The sequence below is a fragment of the Microcebus murinus genome, chromosome 18 (assembly GCF_040939455.1).
Source record: "Microcebus murinus isolate Inina chromosome 18, M.murinus_Inina_mat1.0, whole genome shotgun sequence".
NCBI lineage: Eukaryota > Metazoa > Chordata > Mammalia > Primates > Cheirogaleidae > Microcebus > Microcebus murinus.
Window position 1 is genome coordinate 14,839,836 of NC_134121.1, and position 27,663 is coordinate 14,867,498.

General features: G+C 46.3%; 1 protein-coding gene and 1 pseudogene across 1 annotated transcript; one reads left to right on the plus strand and one right to left on the minus strand.

Moving 5' to 3' along the window:
* Positions 1-1,165: 1,165 nt before the first annotated feature.
* On the minus strand, positions 1,166-25,993 carry PELP1 (proline, glutamate and leucine rich protein 1). The gene is made up of 17 exons (XM_012779434.3): positions 25,709-25,993; positions 18,128-18,192; positions 17,274-17,379; positions 12,686-12,835; positions 12,406-12,477; positions 6,901-6,960; positions 6,452-6,602; positions 6,126-6,255; positions 5,890-5,977; positions 5,004-5,092; positions 4,808-4,924; positions 4,549-4,696; positions 4,246-4,405; positions 3,439-3,494; positions 3,071-3,277; positions 1,456-2,931; positions 1,166-1,314 (listed from the first exon to the last, which is right to left on the minus strand). The coding sequence occupies exons 1-17, from the start codon at positions 25,955-25,957 to the stop codon at positions 1,222-1,224; spliced, it is 3,417 nt and encodes a 1,138-aa protein (XP_012634888.2). The 5' UTR covers positions 25,958-25,993; the 3' UTR covers positions 1,166-1,221.
* On the plus strand, positions 19,484-20,345 carry LOC105879285 (large ribosomal subunit protein eL6 pseudogene; annotated as a pseudogene).
* Positions 25,994-27,663: the final 1,670 nt, after the last annotated feature.

Below are 27,663 nucleotides of genomic sequence, written 5' to 3' on the forward strand. Positions count from 1 at the left end.
CCTAATACTCTGGGAGGCTGAGCAGGGAGGATCACTCCAGGTCAGGAGTTTGAGACCAGCCTGAATGAGACCCCCATCTCTACTAAAAATAGAAAAATTAGCCAGGTGTGGTGGCTCCCGCCTAGTCCCAGCCACTCAGGAGGTTGAAGGAGGATCACTTAAGCCCAGGAGTTTGAGGTTGCAGTGAGCTATGATGATATCACTGCACTCTAGCCTGGGTGACAGAGACCCTGTCTCAAAAAAAAAAAGTGTACAGATGTAACTTTCCAAAAATTAGCTCAAATGCCACTTCCTCAAAGAGGCTCTTTAAGGTAAAGTTGGGGAAAATGACTGCCTTTTCTGCATTTCCAAAGCACTTTACTTATGTTCATAATTCAACAGACACGGGGCCCCTATTTCAAGCCCATAAATGTTGGTACCCTCACAGACACACCTCTAGGTTCGTGCTCATACATGCACCCCAGCAAGGCCCATAGGATCAGTGCTTAAAGGAACCAGACACTTGCTGGGAAAGCTCAAGATCACAACAGTATGTAGGAAAGCCTGAGGTGAGCTTATCAAATTTCTGCCAGGGAAGTACTAGGGAGAGCCGGGGTGTCTTCACTGGAAGGATCAGCCCTGGAACAGAACTCATTCCCCAAACCCACTTTGGAAGCCCCTTTAATTTAGGATGCCCAAGGTTCAGATTTTGCAGAATTCAATGACTAAACCCTCTACACCTTTTCATGATTTTCTAATCTTCAATTGGACTCACTCACCCTGTTCTTCCAGATGTGTGTGTGTGTGTGTGTGTGTGTGTGTGATGTGTGTGTGTTTACACAGGTTTCCTCACTAGGAAATTTAATCCTATAAATTCCCCATACATTTCCCACCCCTGGAATACAAACTCAAAAACAGGGCTGTTTTTTAACTCCTTGCAGTCTTAACCATACATGCAAGCCCCCACATATTTAGCACCAGGCAAGAATTGTAAAATTCTCACACTACCTTGCTCAGCGACAGGACAGTCCGTTAACCCTGTAAGTCAACAGTTCCTCCTCTGGACAATGGAGACAACAGGGTGGCTACAGAGACATTTGGGGAATATTATGGATACCCTGAAAAGCCCAGGAGACACTTGAGCTTCTGGCTGGGACCCAGTTGTGGCAAAAGGCAGAAGCAACAGTCGCTGTCTAGGGACATAACTTTATTGGAAACAAGGAGTGGGGGTGCAGAAGAGGGCTAGGAGTCAGGCTCTGTGGTAGGCGGTGGCTTTTCGTCATCAGGGGGACAATCGATGAAATCGGCCAGCATAGCAGCTGTGTCATCCTGTTCCTTTTAGGGACAAAGACATAAGATTCAAAACGGTCACACATACATACATGGAATGGTTTAGGCTGGGCCACACCCCTTCCCCTTCTCCCACCAGCACCACCTTCCCACCCAAGAGGTGCCCTCCATGCCTGACTCTCTCACCTTTTCCTGGAGAGCTGTGGCCTCAGCCTCTGTCTCCATCTCTTCTTCTGCAGGTGTCTCTGGTGGGGGTGGCACCTTGTCAGCCCCACCCTCAGTCCCCTCTTCCAGCAGGGTTGGGGGAGCAGAAGGCTCTTCTTCAACGAGCTCCTGAGGAGGGGGCCCTGCTGCAGGGCTTCCCCCTTCCCTCTCCACCTCACCCTGGGAGGGGAGTACTTCCAGAGCCAGGGTGGGGGCTGTCTCAGCCTCATGCTCCTCCTCTGCCCCTGGCTCCTCCACTTCCAACAGCAGCCCCGGTTCTGGCTCTGGCTGTGGCTCAGGCTGCGCCTTGGGGGACTCTGGCGGGGGCAGAGCTGGAGGCAGGGTTGGGGGTGGAGGTCCACCTTCTTCTACCTCTCCTCCTGCTGAGCCAAACTCCAACTCTTCTACCTCTTCCAACTCTTCTTCTTCCTCGTCCTCCTCCTCCTCCTCTTCTTCCTCTAACTCACCTTCTTCTTCCTCAAATTCTTCCTCAAACTCTTCTTCCTCCTCTTCTTCCTCTTCAAAATATTCTTCTTCATCCTCTTCTTCTTCCTCAAAGTCTTCTTCCTCCTCCTCCTCTTCCTCCTCCTCCTCCTCTTCTTCTTCCTCTTCTTCTTCCTCCTCATCACTGCTGTTGATATTAATAACTGTCAAATCTTCCTCCAGGGCCGGGGGTCCTCCCCCACCCGGAGTCCCTTCAGGGACCAACTGGGGTGGTGGGAGTGTCACAGGACCAGGAACAGGTGGGGGCGGAGGCGGGGGCGGTGGGAGAGGCCCCGGGGGTGCAGGAAGCTCCTCAGGCTCCTCCTTGGCTGGCACAGGAGGAGAGGCTGTTGGTGGCCCAGAAGGGGCTACAGGGGGAGGTGTGGTGCCTGAGGGGGGTGGGGGTGGCAGGGGCGGCAGCCCCTCAGGCACGATCACCACGCTGTCATCAGAGTCGCTTTCCAAGGAGATCTCCACATCAGAGGCCTCCTCCTTATCATAGTGGACAAAGGCTGGTCTGGGCACTCTCCCCCCAAAAGTTTCATCTGGCGGTATAGTAGGTGGTGGAGTCCCACTAGGGGCAAGGACGGGATCCTCATTTGAGCCTGCCCGGTGGTTCTCAGGGCCGGGAAGGAGCCGGGGGGGCACAGACACCAAGCCTGGGACAGGGAGACCTAGGTGGTTGGCTGTGGCTGGAGGTCCAGGGCGTGCTGGGGGCACGGGGCCTGCTGAGGGCATGGGTCCCGTGGAGGGCATGGGGCCTGCCGAGGGCATTGGGCCTGCCGAGGGCATGGGGCCTACTGAGGGCATAGGGCCTGGCGGATGGAAGGGTGCGGCCCTGAAGGGAGATGGGGCCTCAGGAGGGGGAACTGGGGCAGGTGTAGGGCAGGTGGGGCCCATGGACTGCAGGGGAGGAACCCGGGGGTGGGTCAGAGCAGCACAGGTCACCAGTGCTTCTGAGCAGAAAGAGGAGACCTGAGGAAAAAAGAAAGGTCAAGTGTGAGCATCAGGAATACAAGGTCCCATGGGACCAGAGAGAGAGAGCGAGCCCACCAGCATGAGAAACGAGAGAATCCAGGAACTAAAGAGGGGCTCAGCCCCAGTAAGCAGTTACCTCAAGGCTGTCCTCTTGCTGGCCAAGGGAGAAAGCTTGCAGGGCACAGGCAAGAGGAGGTGGGCAGCGAGGAGCAGGTGCCAGCAGCAGTGCCAACAGCAGGCGGTAGAGTTCACGGCGGCAGCAGGAGCTGGTGTACGGGGAGGTGCCTAGGGCTTCACACTGCTGGACACCCATGACCAGGGGCAGGACCAGATCATGCAGTCTCTGAAAAGGACACAGAGCACACCTAGAAACATCGCCAAGACTACCCAACCCTTCTCTAGGGCACACTCCCAGGTTTGAATGCCACCTCTGGGGCACACACTCCTACGTGTACAGAGTGGCGGCCCCCTCCCCACTCTCCATGGGGACCAGGCTCTACTAACCCTGTGAGTCTCCTCCTTGATGAGAGGCCCACACATGAGGATGGTCCGGCTGAGGCCTGGGGAAGAAAAGGGGTGTGTAAGAGGCAGGCTCCCAACAGGATTAAGAGCAAAAGCTTCTAAAGAAAACAGCCCAAGGTGAACATTGGCTCTGCTACGGCCTGCCTACCTTGGGCAAGTCATTTAACTTCTCTAAGTGTGCTTTCTCAATCATAAAATGGGAATCATAAAAGCACATCTACTACACAGGGCTGCTGACAGTATTTAAATGAGACAATATAGGTAAAATGTTATAAATGTATATTTATATATCTGGGGAGAGTTGGCACTCCCCTTCATATGGGGTGGGTGGCAGGCAGTGAAATATAAGGGACCCAAAGGAAAGTCACCCATTAACTGCACAGTATCTTTTGTTGATAGATGAGCAGTTGCACTGGAAGCAGGAAGCTCCACCATGCAGCCTGCCCTGGGGAGAATGTAAGCTCCAGAGGAGGGATTTTTTCCCCCAAGTACTAGAACTACCTGACATACAGAGTGGATATGCAAACTACCTGTTGAATAAATGAGATAGAACTGAGACCTTGGAGGGACAGTGGCAACTACCAGAACCCCCAGTCTAACAGCAGGACCCAAGATTCCACCTACAGCCACAGTAGATGCATGGCTGCTTCTATTCCTTCTCCTGGCATCGCTGTAGACTCTAAGCTGGCTCTGCATTTTATATACACCCTCCCCTTCGCCAGCTGGTTTGGGGCTTTTGCTTGGGGCTATCCCAGAGCCCAGAGAATCCAGGGCGCAGGCCTCACCCACCTCTCAGTGCAGCTACACACACGTCGCTGTTGGCATTGCTATCCCCTTTCCGGTGGCTGGGTGGGGCCATAGCCTCCCCTACATCCAGCTTTAGCTTCTTGGGGGCACTGGGCTTCCCAGTTTGCAAACCCCCATCAGGGCTCCCACGCGGGCTGCGCAGCTGATGGCAAAGGGAAATATAAATCACATACGCAGGCAAACAGGAAGGCCGGACAGAGTCAGGAGACAGTGTCTGCTGAGGAGGCACATCTGGACAAAGGGCACAGGATCAGAGTCCTGGGAAGGAGCCAAGGCCTCACTCACCTTAAGGGCATCAGCTGGAGGGGAGATGTCACTGAGCAGGTGGGTGAGCAGGGCCTCTCCAGAGGCTCCCCCCTGAAGCACTCCAGCCGAGGCCCCACAAACCTTCACCCACAGCTCTAATACAGCATATACCTTGGTCCGAATGGTGCTGTGGTGTGAACAAAGAGGGCAAGTTATAACAGAGAGGCAACGTGCCAAAACACCCAGCCTACCTGCATCCCCAACCCATCCCCTCTTTATTCCCTTCCTGGATGGTCACCTGTAAGGCTTCTCCTGGCCTGGAGAGAGGGAATCCCTACCAATGCTCCAGGCATTGAGGACCTGGGGAAGTAGGCGGCTGATCAAGACCCCAAAGCGCAAGAGCCGGCCTCTACACCTGGGGGCAGAGACAGAATGGTGACCTCCGTTTCCAGCATGTCCCATCCCTTTACCCCATCCTGCCCAATCCCACTCACGCAAGGATGAGTGCAGAGAGCAGGTCCAAGGCTTCAAGGTGGATAGAGGGCAGTAGCAGCAACCTCAGGGGACCATCTCCAAGCAAGCTCTGGAGAAAAACACAGCAAAAATAAGGAGTGGGGGAAGAAAGTGAGAGACAGAACTACAGACAGAGTACATACATATGTACACATAGGTAAGGAACCCAGCCTCTGACCCCAGCTCTCCCAATAAAATCAAATCCCCATTCTCTAAAATAGACCCTGGGCCAGGCGCAGTGGCTCACACCTGTAATCCTAGCTCTCTGGGAGGCCGAGGCAGGTGGATTGCTTGAGGTCAGGAGTTTGAAACCAGCCTGAGCAAGAGCAAGACCCCGTCTCTACTATAAATAGAAAGAAATTAATTGGCCAACTAATATATATAGAAAAAATTAGCCGGGCATGGTGGTGATGCCTGTTGCCCCAGCTACTTGGGAGGCTGAGGCAGAAGGATTGCTTGAGCCCAGGAGTTTGAGGTTGCTGTGAGCTAGGCTGATGCCACGGCACTCACTCTAGCCTGGGCAACAAAGTGAGACTCTGTCTCAAAAAAAATAAAAATAAAAATAAAAATAAAAATAAATAAAATAGACCCTGGATAGAGGGTAAGGAAGGGCTGGCTGAGCATCTCAGTAATGACTCTGCGGACTCCCAAATTCACCTTCCCCTAGGGAAGATTTGCTGCAAGTGGTCCCAATACGTGTGGGCAAACCCACTGTGACAGCGCGCACACGTGCTGGGGATGCACAGGGAGTACTGGTATTTGGATGAAAGCAGGGAACCGTCTGGGACAACTTCAGGTCCCACAGTGCTTTCCTGGTTGCCCAGGGTCTTGAGCAAGGGCTGTGAACAGAGGACAAACACCGCTTACAATATTCTTGCCACTGACGCTGAGGGTTCGGCAGATGAGATCCAGGATTTCCTGCACGGGGACGGACACGGGAGCCCCAAATTCAGAGCTAAAGAGAATCAGAGCAGGGGGACTCTCAGAGCAGGCTCCCCGTGTGACTCCACATGCACCTCAATCTCCCTCTTTGTAATGGAGAGAACACTCCCACCTCAACCCCTACTGCTCCGGGCCCCACTCTCTCCCACCCCCACACACACCTGAGCATTAGCCCCAGGCAGCGGGCTAGTCCTGAAAACCTCTGCCTAAGCCGGAGAAGAACATGGGTATCACCTTCTTCTGAGGAGGAAAGCAGTGTCTCCACTCCAGGGCCTTCGTTCTGCACAGGAGCTGGGCAGAAACAAAACCACCTTACACACTGTGTGTTTTTTTCATCCCCTCCCTTTTCATTTGTGTTGGATGACTTGCCTAAATTCTAATCCAAACTGCCTAGAAACTAACTGCCTCACCTCTCTGGGCCCCCTCCTGTTCCCTCCTGCCCAGCTCTCCAACCACTGTCCCCCTGACTACTAGTCATGGCCCCTACCGGTCTCTGCTCCTTCGTACAGGGCCCCCAGCAGGCTGTGCAGTGAGGCCAGCAGGCTATGCAGCTCCTGCTCCCAGCTCTCAGTGTGCTTCAGTCCCTGGGAAAAGCCAGACCCTAGAGAGGGCAACCTGGAATAACACTCACAGGCCAACTGCAGAAGAAAGGACAGAAACCTGGTCAGATAGGAATCTAGGCCAGCCAGAGAACCCCCAACCCCACGAACACCCAAAAGAGATGGAGATAAAAGAGGGCTCTGAGGGAAACACGAGGAGGGGCAATGAGGTGGAAGGACCCAGATGGGCACATGAAGGCAAAAGTTGAAGTATGCTAACAGGGAGGAAAGCAGGAACATGGTTTAAAAACAGTAACACAGAACACTAAGAAGGAGCAGTAAAGAGCCGCTCCAGCCTCAGGTCCCCAGGCTTTCCACCTCCCTCCTTTCCCTGTACCTGCTGGAGCTCAGGGACCAAGGAATCCACCCTAGACAGGAAAAATGACGCCAGCTTGCCCTGGATGGAGGGGGAAAAAAAGAAAGAGGCTTGAGCCAGTTCCCAGAGCCAGAGATGTACACCTTGTCCATTACTAGCATTAGACTTGAAGCCTAAGTCTTTTTCTTTCCTACAAACACAGGAAACAAAGCACTCTATTGGGCACTGACATACCGAACATATTTTCGTGGTCCAAAAACATCCTTAATGTCAGCTCTGGTCCTTTGCCTCCTGTTTGGGGAAAAGGGATCTTGTCCCTCCCCCACAAACAACTGGGCTCCCTCCTGCCAGTTTTTGCAAAATAATAGTCATCTTCCTTAAGCCAAAAGAACAGAGTACTGAAAAACAATCTCCACCCTCCAACTCTACCAGCTTAGACACAGAAAAAGGGTCCAAATTGGAAGTTGAGGCAATACCCAGAGGTATGAGGACAGGACAAAGTCAAAAGAGAAGGACAAGCTGATGGAGCACAACTAAGGCAACAAGTCTCAAAGAAGAGACCTGTCTGTCAGTCAGCAAACATTTTGTCTGCCTGCTATGTGAAGGTGCTAGAGCAGCAGTGACCTGAGGGCCACTATTTACTCAGGGATAGACTCTAATGGGCCTATGAACACAGATGGGGAAAAAAAATGACATCATTATTTTCACTAATCTATTAGTGAAATGTAGTGTTTCCTTCAATTTTATAAATGCAAATAGCCATACTAGTATCAGCAGTATCTGTGACTGTCACTAATAGAGTTCATTCACTTTCATTTCACATAACTCGAAATATCATTCATATGCATTGCTAATATGAAATTATGGTAGTTATAAGACCTACCTCTAGATCTTATTAGTTAACATGTTCATAAAGAAGCACATACTGGCCGGGCGCGGTGGCTCACGCCTGTAATCCTAGCACTCTGGGAGGCCGAGGCGGGCGGATTGCTCAAGGTCAGGAGTTCAAAACCAGCCTGAGCGAGACCCCGTCTCTACCATAAAAATGGAAAGAGATTAATTGGCCAACTAATATATATAATATAAAAAAATCAGCCGGGCATGGTGGCTCGTGCCTGTAGTCCCAGCTACTCGGGAGGCTGAGGCAGGAGGATTGCTTGAGCCCAGGAGTTTGAGGTTGCTGTGAGCTGGGCTGACGCCACGGCACTCACTCTAGCCTGGGCAAGAAAGCAAGACTCTGTCTCAAAAAAAAAAAAAAAAAAAAAAAAAAAAAAAAAAAAAAAAAAAAATTTAAAAAAAAAAAAAAAAAAAAAAGAAGCACATACTACTCTATCACAATTTTTACAGCTATTTTGATAAATATATTTCAACAGAATTGGTTTTCCTTGTAATTTCATGCATTTTATTTCATAAATTTAAGACTATTATTCTGACAAGGGGTCCATGGCACAAAAAAGATTAAGAATACTGCACTAGAGATATAGAAAGGGAAGAGACAGGACTTCCACTTTCAGAGGGATGTAAGAGTTACACAGACAGAACAGGTGAATGGAAAACAAGAAGCTGGAGCTGCCTCCGGCACTGTACAAAGAGGGGGACAGAGAGAGGGTCAAGAGAATGACACTGAGTCTAAGGAGGGTGAGACTGAGCAGGCTTAGAAGGGGAAAATCCAGATAATACAGCCAGACAGCGGGAAACACCAAGGAAAGCTCCAGAATCAGAAGATGCCAATGGAGAAGCAGACTGAGGCCTTAAATCCCGGGCAAGGGAGCATAGACTTTATCTAGGAAGCAGGGACATCATGTGCACAAAGATGAACTTCTGGGAGACAAATGAGTAGTGACAACAGGCACAGGGGGACCTTAGGGAGGAAACTAGGAGCAGAAGCCTCTGTCCGAGTGTTGTTCAGAAACCAACCATCCAAGGACTCTCTCCCATCCACCCTGCGGCAAGAACCACATTTAGTGTTGCACGTTATGCTCCAGGGTTCTTATTGACCATGAGACAACAACTGCTATAGCTGATGCCAAGTAGGAGAGAGGATCTAGAACCAGTTCCCCTGGGACCTGGAGAACACTACGTCTGACGTAGTAGGGTTACAGAACACTCAAACCAAAGAAGAGTAACCACCCAAGGTCTACTGATTCCCTGACTTCTCCAAGGATGATAGTTCTTAGAGAGCTGCCAAAGCCCCAAGTACAGTGGCACTCGACCCTTTTGACCAACATACTGCTTACGCTTTCCCTGACACTCTGGGTCAAAAAGCTAGGCTGAGGCCAACAGAAGTCTCCTTATGTGACTGCAACAAAGGAGCCTACAGTGAAGTGCCATGGCTCTGACCACAAGGTCTGCCCTGCTGACCCACAAAGCAAACCAAATTAATGGCTCACTTTGAACGTTTCACTAAAAACACGCCCATGTGTGCACACACACGTGCACATACATACTCGGCATATCCTGGGTATCTCTAAAGAGTGGGGTTAGTCTTCCTGCCCATTCCAAGGAACTACTAATTAATTTGGCAAGGAGGGGACAATGAGGTAGTCTCTGCAGAGATTGACTTCATGGACTCAGAATGCTTGAGTCACATCATTTGAGAGGAGTAACCCTGAACTTGGAGACTGCAACTGCCCCAGAGCATATGGGGAATAGAACAGAGAACAGATAAACATTTCAAATGGCAATTATCAGTTTCCCAAGTACTGGCCTGTAAGATTTTCCAAGTACAAACTACCCCTGGGGCCTTTGCATAAAACAGATTCTTATTTGAGGTGTAGGCAAAAGACCAAGCCCAGAAAACACTTTATTCTTAGGAAAATAAAGGCAGAAATACCCTGGAATAACACGTAAATGTTTGTTGTTTGGTTTGGAAAAGGTACTCAAAATGCATCCCCTAACTGCAAAAACTACATTGTCTGACAAAAGGTTGTGCATTATAAATTCCTGACTACTCACACTGAAAATTAAGAAGCAACAGCAGAGGAATACTTAGTATTTTAGTCTCCACAACTACTCAAATTCCTACCCTGTACTTAACACTCAATTTCCCCTCCTCTTTCATGCGAGGATGCATGTAAATATATACATATAATAGCAAACAGCTGAACTAAAATATTCGCAGAAAAACTAAACAAACTTTTAATCAGGGACAAACCGCGTGCCTGTGTAATTTGAGAAGTTAACTTACAGAACATTTTGCAAGATAGGCAGTTTTTACTAAACTTAGTAAAACTTTAGTAACAAAGCTTTACTAATCTTTACTATAATCCATTTCCCTGACCCCCTAACTCACCTGACCCACAGACACTCTGAGCTGCCTGTCTGACCTAGCAAGGCTCTATTGTACAGTCACCTTGTATGGGTCATGACAACTTGAGGGAAGAGGTAGAAAAGTGACAGAGGAATATTTAACCCATGAGTTATTCCAAATACCTTCTTGACAAGTCCTATCTCCTGCCTAGCCAAATTTTTTTTTTTTTTTTTTAGATAGAGTCTCACTTTGTTGCCCAGGCTAGAGTGAGTGTCGTGGAGTCAGCCTAGCTCACAGCAACCTCAAACTCCTGGGCTCAAGCAATCCTGCTGCCTCAGCCTCACATGCGCCACCATGCCCGGCTAATTTTTTCTATATATATTAGTTGGTCAATTAATTTCTTTCTATTTATAGTAGAGACGGGGTCTCGCTCTTGCTCAGGTTGCTTTCAAACTCCTGACCTCGAGTGATCCGCCTGCATCAGCCTCCCAGAGTGCTAGGATTACAGGCGTGAGCCACCTCGCCCAGCCTATTAGCTGTGATTAATGGCACTCATGAAAACAAAGCAGCAGCAAGGACATGACCTCATGCTTACTGAGAAATATCACCTGCTCTGGGACTTTTCAGATACTTCAAGAAACCAGTTACTAAAGCCACAGCAAGACTATACTCTCTGATTATAGCACTCGTGCCCATGGAGCTCCGACTCACAATCCTTCTCAAGCCAGAGATGTATACAGCAACTAATGACTGTTAGAGCTAACATTTGTATTGAAACCTATCTGCCCTTTTTTTTAATAACTACCAGATATATAATCTTGGTTTGTCACTTAAATTCCTCTGAGCTAGTTTCCTCCTCTGTAAAATGGAGTGATACCAACTCCACAAAATAATTACAATGATAAAATAATACATCTTAGACACTCAGCAGAGTGCCCGGCACATAGTGGGTACTTATTAAACACCAGTTCCCTTTCCCTTCAAGAGCTTACCTTCTTGATTTGTCATAGAACCATGTAATCTTACTTTTAAAACAATTTGAATAGCAAACTCCTCCTTAATTGATAATACTGTTGGCCGATAGAGTTAACCACATGAGTTACCCCAAAAAATTACTAATTTGCCACCAATTCCAGCTGTCTAGAGATTTGTGCTTCCATCTGAGTAACAGGGTACCCAATGGTTTGTCAGGCCAATGGTGAGTATAACAAAATAAGAGAGAACATTTAATCCATAGGGGAACACCTACTTATTCCTAGGTATAGCTGGCATCTAAGTACACTGCAAATAACAAATGTGCTAATTACAAATGGCCCTTTAACTATTACTACACTGGTAGAATTTGCAAACCATTCATATTTGTTACTGTTTCACCTTGAAATTACAACTGCAATGCTTTCCCTGACCTCTTCCCTCACCTGACCCATGGACACCCTGACCCACCTGTCTGACCTAGTAGGGCTCTGTTATACAGTCACCTTGTATGAATCATAACAACTTGGGGGAAAGGGTAGGGAAGTGATAGAGTTTAGTCAGGAATATAAGCAAAAAGAAATTTGGAAGAATTGTCCTAGGAAAGTGGTAAGTCAGGAAAGCTTCCTAGAGGAAATTACAAGAGCTTTAGGGACAGGATGATAGAAAAATGGGCAGGGCAGAAGGAGGAGGGAGTCCATGGTTAAGAGCCTGGGCAACAGACAGATACAGGTTCCATCCCTGCCCATCTTAGCCAAGTTACTCACTTCCAACTTCTTTTTTTTTTTTTTTTTTGAGACAGAGTCTCGCTTTGTTGCCCAGGCTAGAGTGAGTGCCATGGCGTCAGCCTAGCTCACAGCAACCTCAAACTCCTGGGCTCGAGTGATCCTTCTGCCTCAGCCTCCCGGGTAGCTGGGACTACAGGCATGCGCCACCATGCCCGGCTAATTTTTTATATATATATCAGTTGGCCAATTAATTTCTTTCTATTTATAGTAGAGACGGGGTCTCGCTCTTGCTCAGGCTGGTTTTGAACTCCTGACCTTGAGCAATCCGCCCGCCTCGGCCTCCCAAGAGCTAGGATTACAGGCGTGAGCCACAGCGCCCGGCCTACTTCCAACTTCTTTATATGTGAGGATTAAATGAGACAACTGCTACAAGGTGGTATAATTATAGTTGCGGAGATAGGTAATTTTAAAGGACAATCAGAAAAGAGGCATTTAGAAATCTCAGGACTGGAATGTGCAGTAAGAGAGCTATCAAAGCTTATGTTGATGGGGAGAGGACTTTCTATGAATACTTACTTTGAGAGAACCACAAGCCCGAGGAAAATAAGTCATACAAGCCTTCATTCCCTCTAATGCTGATTGCTCACACTGTGGGAAAAACAGAAAATAAGGAACAAGAGGCCAAGAGCCCAATACCCCCATATCCCCCATCTCACCCCACCACTCTGGAAGGACCCTTCTCCATACAATCACTTTTTCTGGGCTCCTCCCTCTTCTCACTTCTTGAATCCTATTCCCTGATCACTTCCCACCACATCCTTTAATCCACCGACAAGGACCTAGGGAGGCGTCTCACCTCTGGTCTGAGGCCCAGAAGGGACGTGAGAAGGCCAGGGAGGTGGTTCATGGAGATGTCCCGGAACAGTGCAGGAAGCTGGGCTGCATATCGGAGCAGGTCCCTCAGGACAGCCACAGCCAACTCCATCGTGGGGGGCGGGTCCTGGGACTAAAAAGTAACAACAGCCCTTGCTTCCAGCCTCACCTTGACTGTCACCAAGGAGGGGCAGGAGGCATAACATGGGACTTCTGAGAAACACCACAGTTAATGTCAATATTACCATCAAATCCATTATCTGTAGGAAAACAGGACGTGAGAGACATGAAGTATCCAAGAGTAACATATTCATCTCCAGAAAGGACGTATGTTTACATTTTAGTATTAAGGGTATCTGACGTCCTAGGAATTTGTTTGCAGAAAAGAGGATAACAAAGCCACATTTTAAAGATCTAACTAGAAGATCACAAGAGCTCTTTGATTCTCCCATGCTATATTTCCCTCCTGGGACGAGAGAAGAACACTTTTTTAAGACTGAAAAATGATCCTCAGTCACACCAAAACTGCCCCATATCTCCAAGCTTGCTCCTCACTGGCTCAACCTACCCTGGAACTCATAGAGAAAAAATGATTTGGATTTGGCAGGACTTCCTTGGAAAATTAACATGTATCTATGAAATAAGCATTCAGCATGTATCTCCTGCCAGATCAGAGACAGCCATGTATCAACAAAACAGAGAATTACTTACTAAGAAAGTAGGAATTAGGTGGACCCACCAACTACACACAGGCCCTCAATACTGTCCAGTAATCCTACTGTATTTCTCTATAGCTAAGTTTCTCCATTAGGAAAATCTTCTCAAATTTCCAAATCCCAACTTCTCCCACCATTGTCACCTCTGTTTAACCTTGCCTATAATTTCACAGAGAAAACTGAAGCCCTAAAATGGAATAACTTTCACTTTCCACCCACAAACCTGAAAACCTCATCTTCATCCTCATCCACCCTCTCCTTCCCTCCTCTCACCACACCAGAGGTGGTAATCCTCCCACCCAATGACCATCTCTCCACTGTGCTTTAGAAACTACCCTCTCCCTCCCTTCTTCTCGGAACCTTACCCATCAACTAGCTTTGTCTCTCCTGTATTTCCAACCAGACTCTGTCAAATGGATTCTTCCCACTGGCATTTATACAGCTCAAGTCTCTCCCATCTTAGAAAATCTTTTCTTCAGTCCATACTTCACCTGCCAAATCCTAGCAATTGCCCAATTTCTCCCTTATAGTTAGAGCCAAACATCTTGAAAGAACTGCATATCTTCCCTACTTCCATTTGCCTTCTCCCACTCACTTCTTGTCCCAAGCCAGCCTGGCCTCAGGTCAACTGCTCCACCAAAAACACTTTCACTAGTCTTGCAACCCTTGAGCAGCTAGCTAATCTGACAGACAATTATCAGTCTGCATCTTGTTCCACCTCAAAAGGGCATAAACACTTTTTTTGACATTGTCAACAACAACAACAAAAAAAGGGCATAAATCGAAATGACTCTTCCCCCCTTCCCTGAAGTACTCTTCCCTTGGATTTTATCCAACCCACAAACCTGGTTATCTCCTTTCTGCTGCTGTGTCTCCTTTGTAAACTCATCCTCCTCTACTTAACCATTAAATGTGGTGTGCCTTAAAATCCAGTCCATAAAAGGACCCATTTTGATAATCTCATCCGCAGCTTCAACTGCCATCTAAATACTGAAGACTCTTCCCCCTTGTAAAACATGCCAACTAAAGTCCCTACCCACTGAACCCTCAAAGCCACTGAGACACCTGGCCATCTCCACTGATGCCAGATCAGGGGGATCCTTACTTTCTACTGAAAGCCCAAGGCCACACCTATGGTATTTTCTTCCAAGCCTTGCTGACCTCCAATGTCCAGGAATCCAGGAGTCATCCTGGACAGGTCCTCTCCCTAACACTAATCTAGCACTAATCTAGACCTGTCCACTTTGCCACTAAATCTGTCTCAGACCTATCTCCTCGTCAGTTCTACTGCCACCATCCTGGGCCAAGCTACTGTGAACATTCTCCTAGATTACTTTATTAGTCTTCTACATGGTCTTTCTGCTTCCATCTGCTTCTTTCTAATGCTTTCTCCACAAAGCAACCAGAGTGATATTTTCTTTTTTTTTTAAGACAGAGTTTCACTGTGTTGCCGGAGCTAGAGTGCCATGGCGTCAACCTCAAACTCCTGGGCTCAAGTGATCCTCCTGCCTCAGCCTCCCGAGTAGCTGGGACTACAGGCAGGCGGCACCATGTCTGGCTAATTTTTTCCATATATTTTTAGTTGGCCAATTAATTTCTATTTTTAGTAGAGACGGGGTCTCGCTCTTGCTCAAGCTGGTTTTAACTCCTGACCTTGAGCAATCCACCCGCCTGGGCCTCCCAGAGTGCTAGGATTACAGGCGTGAGCCACCACGCCCAGCCCAGAGCAATATTTTCAAATGAAAATTTGATCATGTCACCGTCACTACCACCACCAACTCCTCACCCCTACTTAAAACCTTCCATGAATTGCCACTGTTTCAAGAATAAAAACCAAAATCCTTAGCACGGCCTACAAGGCCATACATGGCTTGGCCCCCCATCTACTTATCTCCTCAGCTATATCTCATCAATTCCAGCCATACCTGCAAGCTGAGAATTCTTCAAACAGGCCAAGCTCCTCTTCTCTGAGGCCTTTTGCACACTTAGAACAATTTCTTAGCCCAATTAACTTCTGATCAGTTAAAAAAAAAAAAAAAAAGCGGCCAGGTGTGGTGGCTCATGGCTGTAATCCTAACACTCTGGGAGGCCAAGGCAGAAGGACTGCTTGAGCTCAGGAGTTAGAGACCAACCTGAGCAAGAATGAGACCCCATCTCCACCAAAAATAGAAAAAATTAGCCAGGTATGGTGGCGCCTGCCTGTAGTCCCAGCTACTTGGGAAGCTGAGGCAGGAGGATTGCTTAAGCCAGGAGTTTGAGGTTGCTGTGAGCTAGGCTAACACCAAGGCACTCTAGCCCTGGGCAACACAGTGAGACTCTGTCTCAAAAAAAAAAAAAAAGCCCTCCCTGGACCTCTGGCCCTGATCACCAGTACCCACACCACCCCAGATAGGGTCAGAGTCTCATTACATGTTCTTAGAGAACTGCAGTCTTTACCTCCATAGCACCTACCTCAGTTCATCATTCCATTCATTTGCACACTTATTCAATTAAAGTGTCTTCTACTAGAATAGGGATTAGCAAAATATGGTCTGTGTGTGACTGTTTCTGCATAGCCCACAACCTAAAAATAGTTTTTACATTTTTAAAGGGAAAAAAACAATATGCAGCAGAAACTATATGTGGTTCACAAAGCCTAAAACATACTTGCTATCTGTAAACATTTACTTCATTAAAAAAGTGCTAGGCTCTCATGCCTGTAATCCTAGCTCTCTGGGAGGCCGAGGTGGGAGGATTGCTAAAGATCAGGAGTTTGAAACCAGCTCTGAGCAAGAGCGAGACCCCATCTCTACTAAAAATAGAAAGAAATTAATTGGCCAACTAAAAATATATAGAAAAAATTAGCCAGGCATGGTGGCACATGCCTGTAGTCCGAGCTACTCGGGAGGCTGAGGCAGGAGGATTGCTTAAGCTCAGGAGTTTGAGGTTGCTGTGAGCTAGGCTGATGCCACAGCACTCTACCCCTGGGCGACAAAGATTGAGACTCTGTCTCCAAAAAAAAAAAAAAGGACTAGACTCTAGGTACCATGAAAGTAAGGTCTAAGTACATATTACTGTCTCCCCAGAGCTTAGCCACAGCCTGCCATATGTGCTCACAAAATGCTTGTTGAAAACATGGAGACGTCATGAAAGGATATAAAGACGGGGGGGGGGGGGGGGGGGGATTACAATGTTAAAAGAAGAACAAAGGAGTAGGCCCCCAAAAAAACAAAATCGAACACCTAGAAAAAAGAAGTTTAGAGATGTCACTCATTAGAAAAGCTAATGAAGTAAAATTGTCAGAGGTTACAATGTGTAAAAGGTCAGATGAATTATTAATATAACCCGGCCGGGTGCGGTGGCTCACACCTATAATCCTAGCACTCTGGGAGGCCGAGGTGGGCGGATTGCTTAAGGTCAGGAGTTCGAAACCAGCCTGAGCAATAGCGAGACCCTGTCTCTACTATAAATAGAAGTTAATTGGCCAACTAATATATATAGAAAAAATTAGCTGGGCATGGTGGCGCATGCCTGTAGTCCCAGCTACTTGGGAGGCTTGAGGCAGAAGGATTGCTTGAGCCCAGGAGTTTGAGGCTGCTGTGAGCTAGGCTGACACCACGGCACTCACTCTAGCCTGGGCAACAAAGCGAGACTGTCTCAAAAATAAATAAATAAATATTTAATAACCCAGTAGATAAAAATATCAAAAAGTTTACAAAGATGTTTCTATTCAAAGTTGTCCTCTCCAGCATCAGGGAATTGTTTCTAACTATTCTGTCCTCAGAACTATATGTCTAAACCTCAAAGAACATACCACACCCAGGAAGAATAAGGTGAAAGTAGGGGAGGAATGCAGGGCAGTATCTGAATCCTTACCTGCAACACCTGCTGAATACTCCGCAGCCACGAGACACAGTGCTGCTGGAATATCTCTGTGGGGCTCTCCCCTACCAGCAGGGACAGCAGACATAGGCCCTCAAACCTTACAATAAAGAAGAGAATGATGACAAGTGAAGACAGGCTAGACTTCAGATAAAGCCACTGACTATTCTTTTATTCTCACTGGGCTATGGTAAGACTGCCCCACATCCACTGTGGTTTCTAACTTCTGCAATACTTGGAGAACTTGGAGTGAGGTGGAGGCAGCAAGGACAGAAGGGAGCAAAAGTAATCTCAGGTGGGAAATAAGAAACTTGGGGCCTGGAAAAGGTGGGGTTTGACTCAAATGAATTCATGAAAAGAATGAAACTCTCAGGCCGGGCGCTGTGGCTCACGCCTGTAATCCTAGCTCTTGGGAGGCCGAGGTGGGCGGATTGCTCAAGGTCAGGAGTTCAAAACCAGTCTGAGCAAGAGCGAGACCCCGTCTCTACTATAAATAGAAAGAAATTAATTGGCCAACTGATACATATATATAAAAAATTAGCCGGGCATGGTGGCGCATGCCTGTAGTCCCAGCTACTTGGGAGGCTGAGGCAGAAGGATCACTCGAGCCCAGGAGTTTGAGGTTGCTGTGAGCTAGGCTGACGCCACGGCACTCACTCTAGCCTGGACAACAAAGCGAGACTCTGTCTCAAAAAAAAAAAAAAAAAAAAAAATGAAACTCTCCACCCTCTTGAGAATGGAGAAATCTCTTGAATCTGTGGAACAGAGATAATGGCTGGACAGATGTATATACAGGCTACTTCCTAAAGGAATATCCCCATGGAGAAAAAACAGGGTTCAAGACTTACCGAGTTTTGATGGAACCAAGACGTGCATTACTAAGACTCACCAATGCCCCAACAGCTGAGAGGTTCTGGAGGAAGGAACACAAGGAAATGAGTCAGGTATGGGATGTTAAAAGATGCAGAATTTCTCCAAGCCCTTCCCTATCCTAGTGCTATGAAGCCTTTCTGAAGTCACACCTCCTCTGAAGCCAAAAGGCCTTCCCTCTAGGGGCCTTAGGCCTTCACCCTTTTTTCTTGTAGGTAACACAAAAGCAGCCTAGCCTGTCTCTCAGCCTTTCCTCAAGTTGTATCTTGCCTGACCCCTTACTCTACGCCCCACCCAAGAAAAGTAGTGCTAAATAGAGAACAGTCCAACTCATCCCACTATCAGACTTCAAGGATGGATCTGTTACAACTCTGTATCCCCAGACAGAACCTAGCACAGAGGAAACTTCCATAAATGCTTGCTGAATGAACTCTGAACTCATCTGATAACATTATCCTTCCTCCTTCGCCCCCAAACAAATCCTCCTCCTCTGTTCCCCGCCTTCTCAGAGCTGTAAGAATGCCAGCACAGAGCTAATCAGAGTCCTTCCAATCCTCCCCTTCTCTCACATTCCAGAAGCTCATGAAAGATATTTCATCAACCCTCCCATAAGTAACCTCTCCATCACCTGGACAGTCAGCCTCCTCTTGTTGCACCTGCATCTCCCTAATGGTAAGCATCACTGATTCTTTCAACAAACACATAGTATGCATTGGGTCAGGTGGGTGAAGGAATTCAGAGCTGAATAAAATAAATAAGGTTCCTCCTCTTATGGAGGAAAATATTCATTTATTCAATATTTATTTAACACATACTTCATATGAGACATTGTTTGAGGTGCTGGGTGGCTTATTTTCTAGTTAGAAGAAACAGAAAATAAACTGATGAAGAAGTAAATATATAGTATGTCAGATGATGCTAAGTACTATTATAAGGAAGAATAAAGCAGGCCGGGCGTGGTGGCTCACACCTGTAATCCTAGCTCTCTGGGAGGCCGAGGAGGGCGGATTGCTCTAGATCAGGAGTTTGAAACCAGCCTGAGCAAGAGCGAGGCCCCGTCTCTACTATAAATAGAATGAAATTAATTGGCCAATTAATATATATAGAAAAAATTAGCCGGGCATGGTGGCGCATGCCTGTAGTCCCAGCTACTTGGGAGGCTGAGGCAGTAGGATCACTTGAGCCCAAGAGTTTGAGGTTGCTGTGAGCTAGGCTGATGCCACAGCACTCACTCTAGTAGCCTGGGCAACAAAGTGAGATTCTGTCTCAAAAAAAAACCCAAAAAACCACACATTGTACAAAAATATTTTCTTGTCTTTTACCCATCTTGCAAGATGGGGGGTGAAAAAGTTGAGAAGAAGCCGGATAATACAGAGAAGAAACCTGAAGCCAAGAAAGCTGATGCCGGTGGCAAAGTGAAAAAGGCTAACCTCAAGGATAAAAAGGTTAAGAAAGGGAAGCCCCATTGCAGCCGAAATCCTGTTCTCGTCAGAGGAATCGGCAGATATTCCCGATCTGCCATGTACTTTTCTAGAAAGGTCATGTACAAGAGGAAATACTCAGTGGCTAAATCCAAGGTTGAAAAGAAAAAGGAGAAAGTCCTCGCCACTGTTACAAAACCGGTTAGTGGTGACGAGAATGGTGGCACTCAGGTGGTTAAACTTCGCAAAATGCCTAGATACTATCCAACCAAAGATGTGCCTCGAAAGCTGTTGAGCCACAGCAAAAAACTCTTGCCAACGCGTGAGAAGATTGTGAGCTAGCATCACTCCCGGGACCAACCTCATCATCCTCACCGGACGCCACAGAGGCAAAAGGGTGGTTTTCCTGAAGCAACTGGGCTTTTATTACTTGTGACTGGACCTCTGTCCCTCAATCGAGTTCCTCTGCGAAGGACACACAGAAATTTGTCATCGCCACCTCCACAAAAATTGATATCAGCAATGTGAAAATCCCTAAACATCTCACTGATGCTTGCTTCAAGCAGCAGCAGCTGCGGAAGCCCAGACACCAGGAGGTGAGATCCTCGACACAGAAAAGGAAAAACATGAGATTACAGAACAGTGCAAAGTGGATCAGAAAGCTGTGGACTCCCAAATTTTACCAAAAATCAAGGCAATTCCTCAGCTCCAGGGCTATCTTCAATCTCTGTTTGCCCTGACAAATGGAATTTATCCTCACAAATTGGTATTCTAAATTTTTACAAAGAACCTAATTAAATAACTGAAAGATAATATATTTTTTTTCTTTATATCCTTATTCTATAAAGTTTTTTCCTGCTTTTAATTTTCTTAAACTGTTTAAACCTATGACACATTTTCAAGCCAACTTAAAAAAATGGAAAAAAAAAAACATAAGACACAAATACACACAATAGCCTAGGCCTACACAGGATCAGGATCAACAATATCACTGTCTTCCACCTCCATGTCTTGTCCCACTGGAAGGACTTCAGGAGAAATAACACTCATGGAGCTGTCAACTCCTATGATAACAATGCCTTCTTCTGGAATACCTCCTGAAGGATCTGCCTGAAACTGGTTTGGTTTTTATGTTTTTTCGTTGTTTTTGAGACAGGATCTTGCTCTGTCACCTGGGCTAGAGTGTAGTGGCATCATCATAGCTCACTGCAACTCCAAACACCTGAGCTCGAGCAATCCTCCTGCCTCATCCTCCCAAGTAACTGGGACTATAGGCACATGTCACCACACCCAGCTAATTTTTCTATTTTTTTGTAGAGACAGGGTCTCACTATGTTGCTCAGGCTGGTGTCAAACTCCTGGCCTCAAGTGACACTCCCCCCACCTTGGCCTCCCAAAGTGCTAGGATTACAGGTGTGAGCCACTGCACCTGGCCCTGAGGCCATTTTACAGCAGTTAACTTTTTTCCTTTGTAAGTAGGAATACACACTAAAATAATAATAGTAAATACATAAATCAATAACATAGTTATTATCAAGTATTATGTACTTAATTGTATGTACATAATTGTATGTGCTATACTTTTATACAACTGGCAGTGCAACAGGTTTGATTGCACCGGCATGATCACAAACATGTGAGTGATGTATTGCACTACAACTTCGAAATAGTTATTATATCATTATGCAACAGGAATTTTTCAGCTCCATTATAATCTTATGGGACCACCATTACATATGCTGTTCAGCACTGACTGAAACATGGTCATGTGGCACATGACTCTACTTGTGCAAATGGAGAAAGGATGGGTCTAATCCATGAGAGGGTTCGCCTTACATAAGAGCATGGACAGCTCATCCCTGGTAATGGGAGGGAAGGCAGAGCATATAGGCACAGATGCAAGTAAGCTGGTAGATATGGTGGCAGGAGCCTGTGGAAATTCCCATCCATCTGTTTCTACTTTCCCAGTATAATGAGAAGGTCATCAGCTAAGAATGAGGATGGAGAAAAGTTATGGAAGGTTTAAAAAGAAGAAGGTACAAAAAAGTTGTCTAGGAAAGTGGAAATGTAACAAGATTGCTAGGCAACACGAAAGGTCCGTTTGAGATGATAATGGCCATGAATTTAAAATGAAAGCAATCAGCAGGGATGTATGTTTTTCTCCAACTGTACTGAGCTATACAGGTGCAGGCACAGAATACAGCTGGTATTCTGTGCCTGCAGAATAAGTAGTCAGGAAATATTTCCCAGAGGCAGTGACAAAGAAAATGAAATTGGGGGGGGTGGGTATTATGGACAGGGTATTACTAAGCAAGTACAATGAAGGGAGAGACGGGTAAGGAAGTGATTATATAATGAACCATGGGATTTAAACTGGGTAAGAAGGGAAGAGAGAACATGAAAGATAGTATGTAATTTCTTTCAAATAGTGATAAATGAAAGAAAAGAGAAAAAAATAGTGATAAATGCTAGGAAAGAAACAACAGTAATGTGAGAGAATGTGGAAGGGAAGGGACTATTTTAAGACAGAGTCCTCTAAAATGGTGGCATTTATGTTGAGACACAAATGAAAAGTAGCTCACCTCCCCTTGAGTTGCTCAGCAAAGAGCGAAGGAACTGAGAAGCAACGGCCTTAGCATGCTCTACAAATGAGATAAGCCTGGGTGCCTAGAGTACAGTCCAGACAAGCAGGGAATCAAAGGAGATGAGGTCAAGAGGTAAACTGAGGACACACTATGTACAGCCTCATGCAATAAGTTACTGTACAGTTTCAAGCAGAATACTATAATCTTACTGATATATTTAAAAAGATAATTAGCTACTGGCTAGAGAAAAGGACAGTACTAAGCCCTGGGGATATAAGACAGAACTGCCTCTGTCCTTCAAAGAACATATAGCTATTTCAGAATGGCATTTATTTTTTTTTTTTTTTTGAGACAGAGTCTCGCTTTGTTGCCCAGGCTAGAATGCTGTGGCGTCGGCCTAGCTCACAGCAACCTCAAACTCCTGGGCTCAAGTGATCCTCCTGCCTCAGCCTCCTGAGTAGCTGGGACTACAAGCACACGCCAGGCTAATTTTTTTCTATTTGTAGTTGAGACAGGGCCTCACTCTTGCTCAGGCTGGTCTCGAACTCCTAAGCTCAAGTGATCCTCCTGCCTTGGCCTCCCAGAATGCTAGGATTACTGGCATGAGCCACCACACACAGCCCTGAATGGTATTTGTCAGAAAAAAAAAATTATTTTAAAGAACATATTGAAGAAACGATATATCTGGAATTTGCTTTAAAATGCTCCAGCAGGAAAAAATTTAAGAAAAAGGCAGAGTTGAGGAATGAAGTAAGATTGGCAAATGTTCACTGTTAAATTTTGATGATGGGGACAGAATAGGGTGGGGTGGTTCAAAATATTGTGTAGGGGCCAGCACAGTGGCTCATGCCTGTAATCCTAGCACTCTGGGAGGCCAAGGCAGGTGGATTGCTCGAGGTCAGGAGTTCGAAACCAGCCTGAGCAAGAGCAAGACCCCATCTCTACTATAAATAGAAAGAAATTAATTGGCCAACTAATATATATATATATATATATATATATATATATATATACACACAAAAAAAAAAAAATTAGCCGGGCATGGTGGCACATGCCTGTAGTCCCAGCTACTTGGGAGGCTAAGGCAGGAGGACTGCTTGAGCCCAGGAGTTTGAGGTTGCTGTGAGCTAGGCTGACATGGCACGACACTCACTCTAGCCTGGGCAACAAAGTGAGACTCTGTCTCAAAAAAAAAAAAAAAATTGTGTATGTCTGAAATTTTATATAAGTTTTTTTAAATTACATACACAAATACTAGTTGCATGTGGAAGAGAGAAGTTGTACGTACACATGAAACAGATACTAATGAGCTGTTAATCATAAGTAGGAAATATTTCCCAGAGGCAGTGACAAAGAAAATGAAATTTGGGGGGGTGAGGCAGCAAAGGGAGGGATTCCAACAGAACATTAAGTACAAAGGCCCTGAGGCAAGAAAGCCGAGATACTAAAGGATTTTAAAAGGCTGCAAACAGGACCAGAATTTTACTGTAAACTTCAACTACCGTCAGGGGAATGCATTAAAGAGGGCAAGAATGAAGGCAAGGAGACCAGTTAGAAGACTTGTTATAATTCAAGCTATAATAGAAATTGGGCACTGTGCTAGACTATTCCGTTTTGAAACTACTGAATTTGTGGCACCTGTGGAAAAGCCGAGTTGGTAGATGGGTGGATCAAACAATAGATCTTTCTCTCAAGCTCTGGGCCTATTTATCCTCATTTCTCATCCTGACTAGAAATTCTGAGGGAAAGGAACAGGGCTTATTTATCTGCCCAGAGATGAGGAACAGTACCTAAAATATAACAGATAATCAATGTTTGTTGAATGAAAATCTACGGGCAAGCCAGGGAAACCCTTGACATGGTCCCATGTATTGAGGATCCAAAAGAAGAGACATAGTAGAAAAAAATTCAAGGCAGGATGTACCCAAAAATGTGGTACAGAAAGTATTAAGGAGGAACCGTAGTTTCCCACATCACTCTTAACTTCTTTACTCTAAATTCTACTACACTTTAGACATTCAGGGAAAATAAGCAAGAAATAAGTTCATGTAGGTTGCACGGAGGGAGAAGTCTTGAAAGAGATGATTAATCACACAGTCATAGGCAGGATAGATAATATATCACAAATATGAAAGAAGACATTTCTGCATCTGTTTTGAGACAGAGTAAACAGAAAAAAACCACCATGTTTATATAACTGAGGAAAGAGAGCCACATGAATTAGAAGGGGATTTAGAGAAAATACATAATCAGCTCCTGCCTCTGAAACTGAGGTCAGATACCAGAGACATAGTTTTGTTACCCTTAACTATGAGGAAGACTAACAAATGAAGAGTGATAAGGAAGACTAACAAACTAATACATCTGGGGCCAAGATTATTGAACTACCCAGCAGGCTGTGCCAACCCTCTTCCTGGAAGGAAGCACAAAACTGGAAAGGTCCCATGAATGAAGGGGTGGAAAAGGAAGACTTCATGTATATGGGTCTTGAAAGATGGGTAGAATTTGAGGGTTCATAGCAGAAAGAGGGTAGGAGATAATTAAAAGAGCAACTACCATAGACTAGACACATGTGTTCTTAGAATCAATGCCCTCACCTGGGCAAGATGATGGGGTTCAAATTAGGATGATGGCAATGGGAAAGAGACAGAAAGGCGTGAACAGATCTGAAAGCTTCTCAGGTTAAAATCAAGAGGACTTAATAGACTGTTTATGGAGGTGTGTGGGAATGTTCAGGATGACAATTAGGTTTCTAGTTTGCAGAACTAAATGGATGTTAGATTCTGCTCTTACAATAATCCAAAAGATCCCTCTAACACAACCTACAAAGCTCTGCCCAATTGGACCACTGTCTACTCACCTCACAGGCCTCATTTCTACCCACTCTCTGCCCCTCCACATCTGAGCCCCAGAAATAAACCTCTTTTTTTCAGTTCCATTCTACCACAGGGCCTTCCCATATGAGTCTTCCTTTGACTGAAACGCCTCTCCCACTTTTTTCCCTACCCAACCCCTATTCATCCTTAGGGTCTCAGTTTAAACCCCAGTTCCTTTGGGAAATTTCTGCAATTCTCCGGATTAGGTTAGGGAGGCCCTCTGTTACTCAATTCTCATCATGTTTGTTCATCGCCATTGCGTCTGTAATTGGAATGCATAGAACAGTATCTGACCTAGAGTAAGAGCTCAGTAAATTTCTATTGTTGAATATGACCATGAACTCTGTCAAACAATCCCCAAAACAGGTATCTCCAGAGGAAAAAGAGGCTTTAGGTCATACCCTAGTTAATGACCGGGCCTGGAATCTAATCCATTCCTGTGTGCCTACCAACAGCCTAGCAACAGAGAAATAAGGCCCCTTTTTCCCCTAGAGAAACTCACGGCGTTTAAAGGAGAAATACGTGAATCTCGTGTGGACTGACACCTGGATGCCCTTTCTGCCCTCAGTTCTTCTCCCTCAACCTCCATACGGCAGCTGCAGTGCACCATAATGCCGGTGCACAGGTGCGGGACCAACCTTCCCACAGGGCCGCCCGCACAGGGTCCATTGACTCACCTGGGCCCCGCCCACCGTCCCATGCAGCCGCAATAGGCACATGAGCCCGGGCAAATGTGGGGTCGAGCGGATCGGGGGATGCACGGGAGCAACGGTGGACCCCGTTCGTGGCTGTAGCAACCCAGAAACGCTCTCCAGCAGCAGCAGGCGGAGACGCGGGCCCGAGCTCACTGCCGAGAGACCCCCGGTCCCGCCGGGAACCCCAGCCGCGGAGCCCGCAGAGGGCCCACTAAGAACGGCCGCCGCCATCTTCCCCCGGGCTCTAGTGGCGGCGTGGCGCGATGACGCAAACACACCGCGACGGACGCTTGGTGGGGAGGGGGCGTGAGGAGGGGGTCTGTGGTCCTGCGCACTGGGGGAAAGGCGGTTGGACTCTCCGGCTCAGGTCGGGAAGGAGCATGCGCCGGGTACGACTGGCCATCAGTTCCTGGGGTGTTGCGGGATCGCGGGTGGGACGGGCTGAGGGCGGGTCGGAGGCGGTTCCGTGGTGTTTGAGATACACGTGGTCCGGACAAAAGGCGCCAGCGTCCGAAAGATTTTCCCTTGAGCCAACGTGGTCTCAGGACACTTTCTGACTGATCAGTAATATCCACGAGGGAACTGCAACTTCAAAAATTATACAATATGCGCACCTTGCAAAAACAAATTCAAACAAAACGGAAAGGCATAAAGTAAAAACAAAAACCTGCTTCTTCTCCCCCCGCCCCGCCCCCAGTAACGTGTGTACTTTCCTAATACTAGTCTATGCACAAGCACGTAAAGGCATAGTTTGTCAAAGTAGAGGGCTGCACTTGGCTTTTTTCATTCAGTATATATTGTAGACTTATTTACACTACTTTTTTTTAAATCCTCATGACAGCTCCAGGAGATAGTCTAATGGTACAGTGAAATGGGCACGCCGTGGTTCAACAATTCTGTTACTGAATAAATGGCTGCCCTAGTTTTTCACTAATACAAACACTGTAGTGAACACCCTAACACCTCTGTCTTTGTGTGATTATTGGATTCAAATCCAAGAGTCATCATTTTTCTTCTTACTGCTCTATGTAATCCTTCAAGTTCCGGCATTCTGCCTCCAAAATACATTAACCCAATAGGATTAATTTTGCTCCATCTCCAAAATACATTAACCCAATAGGATTAATTTTGCTCCATCTCCAGTGCCACTCTGGTCCAAATCACCATTCTCTCACCTGGTCTTTTACAATAGCAGTTTACAAAGGCTTCTACATTGCTTTTGCTTCCCTCTTGGTCCCCTGTAGTTTCTTCTCCACAACCAGACAGCAACCAGAGTAGTCTTTTCAAATGTAAAACAGTTCTTATAACTTCCTGCTTAAAACCCTTCTGTGGTTCCCAAATGTGATGAGAATGAAATCCCATCTCTTCACTTAGGCCTACTAGAATCCACGTGATCTGACCCATACCCATTTTCCTGACCTCAGCACATGCCACGAGTACCGCGTGCCCTCTCTACCCTATTCTTGAGCCAAACTAGCCTTCTTTCTATCCTCCAGTGACACCCATTCCCACTTCAGGACCTTTGCACATTCTGCCGAGTCTGCTGGAGAAATTGTCCTTTGATTCTATGTAACTGGCACCATCTCACCATCCATAGAGAGGGCTTCTTTTGAAGTACCCCCCACTCCAACCCCCATCAGCCTCTATCACATTACCCTGATTATTTTTTATAACTCATATCATTATCAGAAACTTATTTACGTTTGTATTCATTGATTATCTCTTCTGTCTAAAACACAAACTCCATGAGAGAGCTCTTTTCTCCTTCACTATTTTATTCCCCTCACCTAGAATAATGGCCTGGTACATAAAAGGTGCCCAGTAAATATTTATTGAGTACATAAACTAATGTATACTGGATAAAAGTGAATGCCTGTTTTAAATTTTGGTAGGAACTGGCAAAATACCCCTAGAAAGGTTGCGTTGATTGACACCTC